At 37.6% G+C, this 13,487-nt stretch overlaps 2 protein-coding genes across 2 annotated transcripts; both read right to left on the bottom strand.

Annotated features, from left to right (window-relative positions):
* Positions 1–3,047: 3,047 nt before the first annotated feature.
* Positions 3,048–4,042, bottom strand: LOC118800843 (olfactory receptor 1496-like). The gene is given in 3 exon segments (XM_036560992.1): positions 3,048–3,719; positions 3,721–3,885; positions 3,887–4,042. Coding segments are annotated over 3 exon segments (987 nt in total). The 5' UTR covers positions 4,037–4,042.
* Positions 4,043–9,921: 5,879 nt separating this feature from the next.
* LOC118800847 (olfactory receptor 1-like) lies at positions 9,922–10,938 on the bottom strand. Its single transcript, XM_036560996.1, has one exon. It carries the CDS (start codon positions 10,936–10,938, stop codon positions 9,922–9,924), a length of 1,017 nt encoding a protein of 338 aa, XP_036416889.1.
* Between the last annotated feature and the right edge of the window lie 2,549 nt (positions 10,939–13,487).

Here is a 13,487-nt window from a genome sequence, read left to right as displayed (position 1 = left end):
CGTCTGTGAAATACATTTAGAAGCCTTCGAAGCTTAATGTCAAACCATGCAGACCAATGTCTTTTGAGGATGGAAATATAACGTGGACTGACATTAGATGCCATGACTACTAATTAGAGTGCATGAAGCAGAGCTGTCCATTGCCAAGGAGGCTGGCTAACCCACTCACAGTCCTCAAAGGTCCCTGCTAAGAGCCAAGATACCCCAGCTGTTATCAGTATTCAAATGCAGATGTATAACATAGAATATGTGCTTCGCTGGACAATGAAGCTTGAAGTAGTATGCTACCTTGGCACTGCTACAATGCCATCAACCCCGATGTCAAACCTCTTCTATAGTTATCAACTGTGAAGTCACTGTAGGGTATCAGCCCTGAAAGTGTAGAAATTTTGGGAAGTTCATATGCCCATCCATGTTAGCACCTGTACAGTAAAGACTATGAAAAAAAAGAACATGAAAATGCGAAATATTCTGGGGAGGTCCTTTTAAGTCATGAAAAAATGGGCAGTATATATATATTTAAAATATATACTGGCAGAATATATCAATTATATCAAAAAAGGACCTTTGCTCCTCATAAAATGGGCGAACTGTGACATTGTGCAGTGAGCTTTTCACTTTGGGAAGGTGAAAGGAGACAAAACAGTTTCTCCACCTTAGTTCAGGAGCTAAACCTTTACCGTTGCTTTGACTCGCAGCTGGGATCTCAGCTGTGTTTGAGCTGATTTTGGAGATGCAGCTCCAGATTAAATAAAGCACAGAAAACAAGCCAAATGTCTTTAAGTGCAAATAGGATTCAGTTCTTTGCTGCCATCAGATGGGACAAATGGTGACCAGGGCTGCCAGCTCTCATGCGTTGGCCCTGAGAAATGCAATTCAGTGTAATCTCACTCTCTCATGCCACACACAACATTTCTTACACTTTATGATGTGTGAACTGAATGCAGTTCGCTCATGTCAGAAAGCTGAGAAAACCTTCACTAAACATGCACAAAATTGACATGAATTGAATCAAAATGAAAGGGTAAATAACCAACTTGGTCAGTTAACTAAGCATAGCCAATAACAAGAGCAATGTAGCAGTGCTAAAGCAGGCTATGCTTACGTATTTTACTATGTAGCTATTAGCTTTGAAATCTGTGCCTATCAAGTGCAGCCTTGTGAAGAATCTGACAGTGCTACATCCAGTAGTGGTGCCAGGACTGCCGTTTTGGGTCTGCATGACAAATATGAAGGTGGGTCTTTTAAAAAAAAAAGGAAGACAAAAACATGGAAAACAAGGTAAAGTGTTCTGTTGAGTTTTTTGTACAAAAAAGGTAAATAATAATAAAAAAAACAACAAAAATACTGCGAAGAAGATGTGTAACTGACAGTTTTTGTGCAGATGGTATGTAGATTGGCCATATTTACATTGTTTTGAGATGAGTATAAGGTATACATGTTTGAGTATGGAATGAGAGTCTTGTATTATAAGCAGAAATTAACATAATGATGTAAAAGAAGAGTTGCTGTAGGTTGCAAGTATTAACCTGTTCTTATTTCAGGACGGAAAAATAGAATCCTTATATTCACTCTGGAAGTGAATGTGCACTGTTCAAGTTTCGTAAATTACTGACTACTGCCTTCTTGCTATGTTGGACCAACATGCTTAACACTGTGCTTCCCACCAAACCATGTACATTAAGTCATTAACAGGAAATGGACTGGACTGTTTGCTCTGTCAAGTGGAATTGTGACTGACCATTGAAGAGTATGGGGACGGGCAGAAAAAAAGTGACTTTTGGGAGACTAAGAGAGGTAACTTGTTTGATGTCCATGTTTTGTTACTGAGAAAGCATGTGAGTAATACATTCCTATGATTGCTGGAGTGGTGTTAGGTTTTATTAACATCAAGAGTGGAGGTAGTGTTGGGAATGTAAAGGTTAAGGCTTTGAGTGCATTGTTTTGTGGTTATTATAGTGAATTTACCTGTATTCATGGGGTACTGTGCTCTCTGCTACTTTTCTTTCTGTGTTGCCCTCTCATTTTTCTGTTTTTATCATCTGACTGTGCAATAAATGAGCAGCACTTCACTCCCATTTTAGTCTAACTCATCCTTTGGCTGGAGAATAGATGGGTATTACCACAGAGCGGGCAGAAAGTTAAACTAGCTCTGGTCCTGGAGCTGGTTATGGGAACAGCTCCTGTGAGTCACCCCGACCACAGTCTGGAGGCAGAAATCAGACATTTTCTACTTCATAGGGAAGGCACTCATTTAGTGGCATTTAGTGGAACTGCTCTGTCTCCTCTAGATATGGGAAACCACGCAAAATGGGCAGTGGGCTCAGTCCATGATGCTGAGTCTAGTCTCACCCCTGGTATTGTGTAAAAACTACATTGCAAATTGTTTGATGACGGTTAACATTTAAATAAGCATATCTTGTTCTGGTCTAAAACACACAAAGAGTATTTGTATCACCTGAAAGAATTTTCTCTTTGCATACATGTAGGAACTCCAAACTGTGGTTTTGGGTCAAAAATGACATTAAATAATGGAGCATATGTCCCAAGGTGCTTTAAGCCGATAATGGCAACAGCTAATGAATATATATGACAGCGTGACCAACGGGCAGTGAAATTAATCAATATAAAAAGTTCCAGTGTAAATAGCAGGTATGTTTAGTAGGCCATATGAAATTGTTTAACACAAATCAAAATATGTCATCAATAATCCACAGATATCCCACTTATATGGGACTGTTGCTGATAGGAGTCAAAATGTGGAATATGGATAACACTTGATCATTTTTTTCTGATAATATATTTAAATAACTGATTTTGTAGGCTTTCAAGATAACTTATGACATTATGATTGCAAATTGTCATTCTATACACAGTTTTATTACATATAGAGAAACTGCTGTATAAATCAGCACCAAAACAAAAATGAATAAAATAAAATTTCATCTTGCCAAAATTCATGGACAATAAAATGGATAATAAAAACAAAGTAATAAACACAACTGAAAATCCCTCTCACTAGGCCAATGTAGAGTTATTATGTCACTTCAGTTCTTCACAGTCTTTTTCACAGCTCGTTCCATTGTGTTCACTTTGGTTCGTTTGTAGAGTACTTTAATAGACTGCAATACCTCCTCTGTTTTTAGTGTATATATGATGGGGTTTAACATGGGTGGAATGGTTTGTGTCAAAGCAGTATTGATTATTCTGATATTTGCACTTAAAGGTGTTGTAAGAGCTGCAGTGTAAACACTAATAATTGGTAGATAAAACATGGCCACTAATATGAGATGGGAGGTGCAGGTTTTCATAGCTTTGTTTTGCTCAACACCCTGTGAGATCCTCCGCAATGCAAAACCAATACAAACATATGAGAGAGCTATTAGGAACAATGGAATGTAGAGCAGAGCAGCCATACAGACATAGCCCATTATGGAATTTATGGAGTTATCATTACAGGCTAGTTTATAGACAGGGCCATGATCACAGAAATAGCTGTTAACTGTTGTAGATCTACAGAAGGACAATCTGGTAACTAGAGCTACCAGTACAGCATTGACACTCATAGAGAGAATCCACATAACACAGATGATTAAAGACATTGCTGTTTTGGTGACAATTGCATGGTATCTTAATGGAAAACATATAGCAATTAGCCTGTCATAGGCCATAGCAAGCAGAGTAAGAGACTGCAGGGTCATAAAGACATAAACGAAAAAACATGTTTGCTAGACAAGCTTCATAAGATATGTACTGATTCTCAAACAGAAACATGTCCAGAAGCTTTGGAATGAGAGCAGAGCTTCCACACAGATCAGACAAGGCCAGGTTGAAGACAGCTATATACTTAGCAGTGTGTAAGCTGCGTGCCAGGTATATGGTGACCCATTATAAACAGATTTCCCAAAACAGTCACTGCATACACAAAGCACAGAAACACATAGTAGTACTTTGCGTGTGGGATGTTGCTAAGTCCACTGATGTAAAAGCTGGAGGGACGAATAAATGTTGAATTTGTTGATGACATTGACTGCATGGAAGTCAAGTTAGCAGCCATCTGGTTTCAAAACACCTGTGAGAAAGAATGATTTGCATTAAATCAAGTTTGGCTGGAAAACCTTCAATGAATCTCTTTTCACTGTGCAAGTATGAAAAGACATGTTACAATAGTCACACTAAATCAACAATAAATCCTTTGTAATAATAATGGAAAGCATAACAGAATTTTAGAAGGAGATATCTTTACCTTCCGCAGCTGAGAAAGAATGCCAGCATATCTGTGAAGATCCCTCATATTTATGTTTGGTCTCAAGTGACATCATTCCCTATAGCACTGTAGAACACTGAAGAAACAGGGAAAAAAACATTACAGGCCCAAATGGGTTTGCTTGGAATGAACTGAGAACACAGACGCTATAACACATTAAAGAGAAATCGAAGTGTCTGCTTAATTAAATGTAAGATGGTTAAAATTCAGAGTGGTTTGTTGTGAAATGCTTTGCTTTGGAAACTTATGGGGTCAGAAGATAGGAACCAGATATCCAACCTATTCAATGCCTTTAAAAGTTCCTTATTGTTTTTGCATGAAATGTTTCTGAATGCAATGCCTGCTACCTAAAACATTGTAAGACAAATTAGATCTCCAAAAACTTTTTTTGGAATTGTGCTACACTGAGCTGGAATTCTGCTACAGTGAACTGTGATCGCTGTCCAATCAGTGTCCTCAGCCAAACTTAGAAGCATTGTTTAAATCAGTTTTGGAAGCTTGTAGGTAAAGTTGCCTGTAAATGTTTGGGCTGACTGTCTGTCTGTGTGTCTGTATGGACTTCCATAGTGTTTTAGACTGTCTGCAAAGTGTTATGCATAACATAACCTATGACTGAAACATGTACATTGCAACATAGATGATGACTCATGAAGTTCTGTGAATGCTGAGCCAAACTTTTTTGTTATTTTTTGTGCCACATTTTAGCAATTAAAAGTACTGAAGATTAATTTTTTGAAAGTATGCCATTTGAGTCCACAGCATTCAGTGCCATATTTAGGAGACAAAACACTGGCACTATGTAAGATTTGGGGATTTGAAGACATATCTGGTGGAAATACATGTAACATGTGGAAAAACATTCTGTAACATCAAGTTGTGCTTCAGATTGCAAGAGTATTCAAAGAGAATTCAGTCAAAACTTATTATAAACTTATTAAAGGTTATGATTACCACTGTGGAGAAAAAATATCAAATACTATATGAAAACAACAAGAAAGTATAAATATGTTTTAGAAATATGAGTATTTTTACATGTCTATAGAAATTACATTTGAAATATTACAAAATAAAAAATTAAGTTTTATGTTTAATAAAACATTTGCCTTGTTTCCACATTAACACATAAATCATTCATTTTTAGTATAATGTAATATTTTTCTGTCTTTATGTTTTGTTTGCTGCATTAACTTATTTACCCATAGAAATGCTGTACCTTCATATTAATTGACATGATGAAGAGTAATTAATAATTTTAGCTTTCACAGAGCCAAGTTTTATTTATTTATTTATTTATTAATTTAATTGCATAGCTTATATTAATTTATGAATAAGTGGACTTGGTCATTTGATGCTGAAGATATTTTTTATTTTTTCACATTTATTGAGTCAAGGCTCGGCTTGGTCACAGCCTGCCTCCAGATGGAGGCAGAGAGCCATCCCTTAGTATTTAGTGGCAACTGGCTCTATCTGTGACTGGGACTTCTTAAGGTAAACTTCTTATTCAAAGCACAAACACCTGAAGTCCTGTCAGTTCAGGTGGGCATTATTCTTCAACTGGTTTGATTTCATATTGTTTTACCATCCCAGGATAAAGAACACTAAGGCTGACACACTCTCCAGGCAGCAGGAAGCCTCAGCACGCTAAGATAATTCTGGGTCTAACCTTCCCAGTAGGCACATTGAGGCTAATGTGCATTTTGACCAGGAGACTGTTATTCGAGGGGCCCTGCATCAAGAGCCAAGCCTAGGAAGGGCTCCCCTGAAGATGCAGTATGTCCTCCTGCAACCATAGCAAAGGTCTTGCAATAGGTAAATCCCAGTTGGCTGGGCATCTTAGCATCACCATAACCCAAGAAAAGTGGTGTCCAGTCTTATCCACAAAGAGCTGGTGTGGCTGTAGGTTTTCATTCCAGCAAAGCAGGAGCTCACATGATCAGCAGTTTGAAGACAGAAACTAGGTTAAATAAGTGGAATCAGGTGTGCTCCAGCTTGTTTTGAGTGAAAACCTGCAGCCACACCAGCCCTTTGAAGATAAGACTGGACACCCCTGCCCTAGAATAGGCACATGCATAGGCACTTCTGGTGACCCAGTATCGATAAGGATGTGCACTCATTTGTGGCAGTCTGTCAGGTCTGTGCCCAGAACAAGGATCTTTTTGTATGGCCAGCATCATACACTAACCATGCCTTATCCCCTCATGCACTTGGTTCCACCTGTGATTGGACTTTGTGTCCAAGTTGCCAGCCTCTTGAGGAAACACAGTGATCTCGGTGGTAGTGGACTGATTCTTTATGGCCTGCAAGTTTATGTTCTTACATGGGCTTTCTTACTGCCAAGAGGACCGCGGAGCTGCTTTTGCAGCATATAATTAGAATTTAGAGGATCCCACAAGACTTAGTCTCCAACTGAGGCCCCCAGTTCACCAGCAGCTTTTGAAAGGTGCTTTGCCAACTCTTAGGGGCTTCCATCAGCCTGTCCTCTGGGTTCCATCTACAGTTCAACAGGCAGACAGAGAGAAAAAAACAGGGTCTGGAGAGGATTCTTCAATTCTTGGCCTCATCTAACCACTTCTGTGGGCTAAATATATACATAACACCCTCTGCCACTCCTTGCTTGTGATATTTCTCTATAAGCGCCAGTTTGACTTCCCACCACTGCTGTTTCCTTACAAAAAATAGACGTTGGAGTTCCTGCAGCAGAGCTCCTAGTCCAGCACTGCTGACAGATCTGGGTCGGTAATGGGCATCAGTACCTTGAGGACTGGCAGGCCTAAGGTCGTGGGCTCAAGCTCAGCATACCTGGACCTCATTAGGGATTTATAGCATTGGCAGTGTGAGGGAACACTGGGAGTCATTTGTGGTGGAGGGGGTCTTGTAAGTGGCTGACCGGCTCGACCCAAGCTTGCCACCAAAAGAAGGCAAAGAGCTGCCATTCAGTAATTAGTGGCAACTGGTTCCACTTGTGAATGGGCATCCTTAAGGGGAGCTTGCAGGTTGCTCAGCGCTCAGCTTTGAGTTTATTTTTCTATGGGCCTAACTCTAACCGGTATACTTTGGGTAAAAACCTTTTTTCTTCCAAGAGACCTCTAGAGCTCTTGACTTTATGGCATAGGTATAAAACAAAAGGGTAACACTTAACAATACTGGTCCACAAATAAGCATGTATTAATACTTAACTAATGCTTCATAACAGTAAATTAATGTATGAACTAATACTTAACACATCACATCAGAAAATAATGAAGTGTATACGTTAATAAAGAACTAAATCAAATATGAATAACCATTAATAAGGCAATCATTAATTATTAACATAATTCTAACTCAGCCTGTTAATTAATACCATGACTTAATATATTAATTAAGATAATTTCTTTAAAGCATAATATCTGATGGGGATGATGTAGGTTAACACAAATTATAGGCTAAAATAAATAATCTGTAAATAATCAATAAACTAATCTGGAGGAAACTCAATGGCAATTTTTCTGGATCAATATCCATTTGCTGTTCCTGATGCAGCATTTCTTCTAATCAGTCATTACCATCTGATGTTATCGGTGTGTCCCTGATACTCCTCCCTAAGTCACTTGAAAATTCTTTCCAAAATATACTGCTTTCAGCATTTTGTTTATAAAATTAAGTAAAGTTATAAATTTATTGAAAATATTTAAACTTTGACTATACTTAGGTGCAGTCCTTTTTGAGCCCAATGAGCACTCAGTTGTTTGTGTGTGTACAGTTGTATGTAAATGTTTGTGTGAAATAAATCATTTGTGGCATATGAATAAGTTTGGACATCCTAGCCTCTTAGGCAGATGATATCACAGCTTTCAAAGGCTTTTTCTAGCCAATTAGGGTTCTTTCTATTCTTGTAAAATAAATTTCCACTTACTTCTACTTGCAGAGCCCTTCTAGTTACGTGATATTCTTGGGCCATCTTGCACACACACCATGTTTAAGATATACCCACAGATTTTGAATGTTGATCAAGTTATGGGTCTGAGAAGGCCATTCCAAAAGCTTCAGCTTGCATTCTTGAAGAAGTTTATGGTGGATTTTATATCATTGTCCTGTTGTAGAAGCCTTTTTTCACCTTCGGTATCTTCACCGACTGTGTCACATTTGCCTCCAGAATTTACTGGTATTTCCTGGACTCCATTCTTCCATCTGTCTACCCAATCTATGTTTTCTGTGCCACTGGTTGCCACACACCCCCAAAGTATATTAGATCCACTCCTGAGGAATTCTGTTCCATGGACAACAAAAGGGATAGTGGACCTTATTCTTTAAAGTTGTATAAAACAAAGAGCGCATACTTCGCCACCATTGATGAACTGCTCTGCGTCTGATTCGTGAAACTTTTGTACAACATGGAAACAGGAGATTTGAAAACAAATGATGCATCAGTTTCAATGCATGAAATCACTGACATATCATTTACATTAAGCATGAGCTCGTGAAGGGCTCAGTGACTCAGTGAGGCAATAGCTGTACTCAAATGAGTTTGAGGTCGAGCAGTGAGTGCACTGCTCCCCCTACTGACCAAACTTTATAGGGTTAAAATTACAACAGCAAGAAAGAATAAAATGAGAAATAACTACAAATCAACGGTTGCTACCCAATGTGAGTTTGATTGTACAGATACAGCAAAGACGAAGCTGATGTATAATAAAATCTGTGAAATTTACACGTGCTCATTTTACAATCAGATTTGACTGTATACCACTTTTTTGAAGAATAAGGGCCAATGATCCAGGAACATGTCTTACTTGAAGAAATCACATTTACACATACTCTCAATATGCTGTGCTTTGCAGCAGCCATTGTTGAGCTCTCCATCATTGTGTCCATGTCAGTGTCCATACCCCCACACCACCCCTTTCACTAAGAGGACCAATGAGAGCAAAAAAACAAAGAGTACATAAACATTGCATGTTCTTAGTCCAAATAATTAAATTGTAACTGAAAGCAGGGATCAATTTATCAGTGAACATTTTGCTTTATTTTTCTCTTGTTTTTTTCTTGTTTTTTGCACTGGCAACTGCCCCTCATCTATTTGCATACATGAAAATACAAAAATTTAAACTTGAAGAACAATTGTTAACACACTGTATAAAATAAAATATTTTTGTAATTGTTTAAGCAGTCTATGAACATTTATTCAAAAGTTCTTTACTCAAATATCTACCTGAAAGTAGCTATCAATTTTCACTCTACTTGTTTTTAGGTAACATTACATATATTTGAATTTTTTCTTATCTTTATTATATGTCTGACACACATATATTAATCTAACCATGAATTGTAAACTATAGATTCTCAGTGTAACATAATTCTAAAGACATAAGAACATCTGCAAATGTGATTCTTCAATTTTATGTAATATGCAGCAAATATATTCATTTAGAACATGTAAACGAACAATTACAACCAAATAAATGACCTAAATTTATTCAAAAAAAAAAAAAATTTACAGTACATTATACTACAAGCATTTGTCTATTTTTTTAATAAAAAAATAAAAGTAATTTCACTGGCAGCCTGATGGTAGGGAAATGAGCTTTAAATTCTTGCAAGTAATACCGTGGAGATTCCTCAGCTTTATGCAAATAGGTCAAACTACAGTTATTGTCATTTTATCATTTATCATTTTAATTCTTTGCAAGGCTTTTCACAGGATCTTCCGTTGCAAAGTTCACCTTGATTTGTTTGTAGAGTACTTTAATAGACTGCAATACCTCCTCTGTCTTCAGAGTATATATGATGGGGTTTAACATGGGTGGAATTGTTTGTGTTAGGACTGAGTTGATTATTCTAGTATTTGGATGTATGTACGTTGTAAGAGCAGTAATGTAAGTGCTGGTGATTGGCAGATAAAACATAGCTACTAATATGAGATGAGAAGTACAGGTTTTCATAGCTTTCATTCGCTCAATACTGTGTGAGATCTTGAGCAATGCAAAACCAATACAAACATATGAGAAAGCTATCAGTATCAACGGAATGCAAAGTACAACCGCAATACAGACGTAGCTCATTATATAATTAGGGGAATTATCATTACAAGCTAGTCTGTGGACAGGGCCATGATCACAGAAATAACTGTCAACAGCAGTAGATCTACAGAAGGATAATCTGGTAATCAGACCTACAAGGATGGTGATGAGAGATACAGAGACAAGCCACATAACACCAATGATCAGAGTCATTGTGGTTTTAGTGACAATAGCATGATACCTCAGAGGAAAACATATAGCAATTACTCTGTCAAAAGACAAGGCAAGCAGATTAAAGGACTGCTGGGTCATAAAGAGAAAAACAAAAAACATGCTTGCCAGACAGTTTTCATAAGAAATGTACTGATTCTCAAACAGAAACATGTCTGCATACTTTGGAATAATAGCAGAGCTTCCACACAGATCAGACAAGGCCAAGTTGAAGACAGCTATATACTTTGCTGTGTGCAAAGTCCGTGCCAGGTATATGGTACCCATTATAAAGGAATTCCCTAAAACAGTTACAATGTACACAAAGCACAGAAATATATAGTAATACTTTGCATGTGGCATGTTATAAAATCCATTGATGTAAAATATTGGGTGGCGAATAACTGTAGCATTGTTAAGGGATTCCTCGGACGTCATGTCAGCTGTTGATTGGCCGTACATAAAATGGAAGAAATAACAGTTATAGAAGTTTTAAACAGTCACTCATTACAATGCAAAGCATCAAAATATAAATTATAAATAAAACATTATAGAGATTTTATCACACCCAATGAATCAATAATAAATCACAATCTTTGTAATACCATGAAAATATAGGAAAGAAGAATTACAGATACATATGCCAGATACAATACCTTCTGTTGCTGAAGCAGAATTTCAGCAGAGATCAAACACATTTATAATTGGCAAATGTTTACGTAATCCTCAGAAGCACAGTCCCAAGACACAATCCTCTATAGACAAGGTAGTATGCTAAACTATCCTAAAATACATTTGCATAAAAAGTCAATTTTAAAAAATGCAAGGAATACTTCTCATAAATCAAATTGTGTTATCCAGTTTGTTTGTTTTTTTTTAACTAGTCAATATTCTGTTTATTTTTAAATATTAGGTAAGTAATTTAAATTTTACTTACCATGCCAAGGGAACATGGCTCACCCACTGCTACCCATATCACAATTAGTGCTGCAGAGCAAACCATACTAGGAGTGAAACCATCCTTTCTTGGTAATGCTACACTGACTGCTGAAATATTATATGCATCGAAAACAGCCAACACACACTGTTCTTATAACGTGTTATTCTTACATCCTGTTGTACATCCAACTTTCTTTAGCCCTTACTATGAAAGAATTTTATATTTGTTGGTCCATGATGTTCATTTTATTCTTAAACTGTGTTTACAAGGTTTTCATGTGCATGTACAATATTTGTATATCTACAGTTTGAAATATTTGTGACTGTGCACAATTTTATTTTGAAGGGGCTGTCAACTTATCAACCGACTCTCCTCTGCCTGTGTTTTATGGCCCTACTTTTATTCAAAAGATGCAATTTCAAGCCACTAACACTATACTTCTGTGTTAGTGATCCAGTAGGCTGACTGGAATTTATTGGAATATGTTAGAATAATTGGAATATATTTTGTCCTCATTAGAGTAAGCTAACCAGCTGGGCATGTGCTTAACAGGATCCAGTATTGTTCAAAGATAAACTTTAAGTTTAAATCTTTGCTGAAGGAGTCAACATCCAAACTGCAATATCCAAAGTAGAGCACATGTTACTTGAATGTCTGTATGACAGTATACCACCATTAGTTTGGTGGCTCAGCTGTAAATCATATTAAAGGCATCAGGAATTTATGAAAAAAATTAAGAAATCACACAAACAGTACACTATATCATATCTCATTAATTGTACGAGTAGCCTACAGTTCTTCTCATTAGCTAGCAAACTAACATCAATAACAGTGTGAAACTATCAAATGAGTTAGTACATAGGTTTTCACATGTATTTTCAAATCAAAATATAAGGGCAAATAAATGAGTAACTAAATAAAATTAAACTAGTTAATGGAATATTGATAGCAGTTTTAAGTAATAATTGGAAATTAACAAATAAAAGGAAAAATTATGGAAAATTGGAGCGAGTGAAGTCGAGTGAATGGTGTTGAAGTAACAGGAAAGCCTATGGCTAGCAGGCTAATGGCTTCACATTCCACAGACCAGGTTTTATCACACAAGTGTAGAGGATAAAACAGAAATTTGAGGGAGAGACACTGAGTGGCTGGTGCTGGAGTTAAAGATAAAACAGTAAGTTTGTTATCCTGACTAAACTGAGGTATGATTTGTTGCTGCCCTGTGGTTTGACATGCTTAAATTTGTATATCTAAAACAATTAACTTTAGGTCAATATTTTTTGGAAATTCAGCATCTGTTGTATAAAGAGTTTAAGCAGCCACCTTATGAGAACATTAATTTATGTATGGTAAGGGGAATAAAAACATTTAATATAGCATAAGAAAACACAGTGTCATTGACTAGAGGTCAGTCACACTAATGTTTTTGAATTCTCCTTCTTTCATCCCCTCTCATGATTGTCTCTACATTAATAATAACTTAAAATAACAACTTCCTTTCCTGGATCAAGGGTTTGCCATTGCGGAACGGCTTGTGTGGTCTAGGGATCTTCAGAGCTTCTTCTAGGGTCTCCCAAGGAGAACAGATCTGGAGTGAAGACCCACACTAACTTGATCCAAAAATCCCTCATGACTAAGGGAGACAAAAGATTGTGTTTCCTGCCCGGGAGAGGGTTAGTGGGACCTACCCCTGGAGCCAGGCCTGGGGGTAGTGTTCCTTGGCAAGTGCCTGGTGGCCTGGCAGCCTACATAACCCAACTGGGCTCAGCCCAATAAGGCAATGTGGGGGGACCATGTGAGCCCACCACCCACAAAACCAACATGGGGGACTAGTACAGTGCTGTATAGGTGGTGGGAGATGGTTGGTGGCATGGACCCCTGTGGCAGAAACCGGCTCTCACCAGAGGGAAAGGAGCTGGAGCTTGTGCGGGAGGTTGAGAGGTACCAACTAGATATAGTTGGCTCACCTCCACCCACAGTGTCTGCTCTGGAACCAAACTCCTTGATAGGGGTTGGTCCCTCTCCTACTCAGGAGTTGCACAGGGAAAGAGGGCGATTGTAGGGATACTCA

This window comes from Colossoma macropomum, unplaced genomic scaffold (assembly GCF_904425465.1).
Source record: "Colossoma macropomum unplaced genomic scaffold, Colossoma_macropomum, whole genome shotgun sequence".
Taxonomy (NCBI): domain Eukaryota; kingdom Metazoa; phylum Chordata; class Actinopteri; order Characiformes; family Serrasalmidae; genus Colossoma; species Colossoma macropomum.
The sequence above is the reverse complement of the archived record's forward strand: the minus strand, read 5'-3'. Positions and strand labels throughout refer to the sequence as shown.

Excerpts from the sequence above, each read along its gene's own strand:
- LOC118800847 (XM_036560996.1), bottom strand. The coding sequence starts at position 10,938 with ATGTACGGCCAATCAACAGCTGACATGACGTCCGAGGAATCCCTTAAC.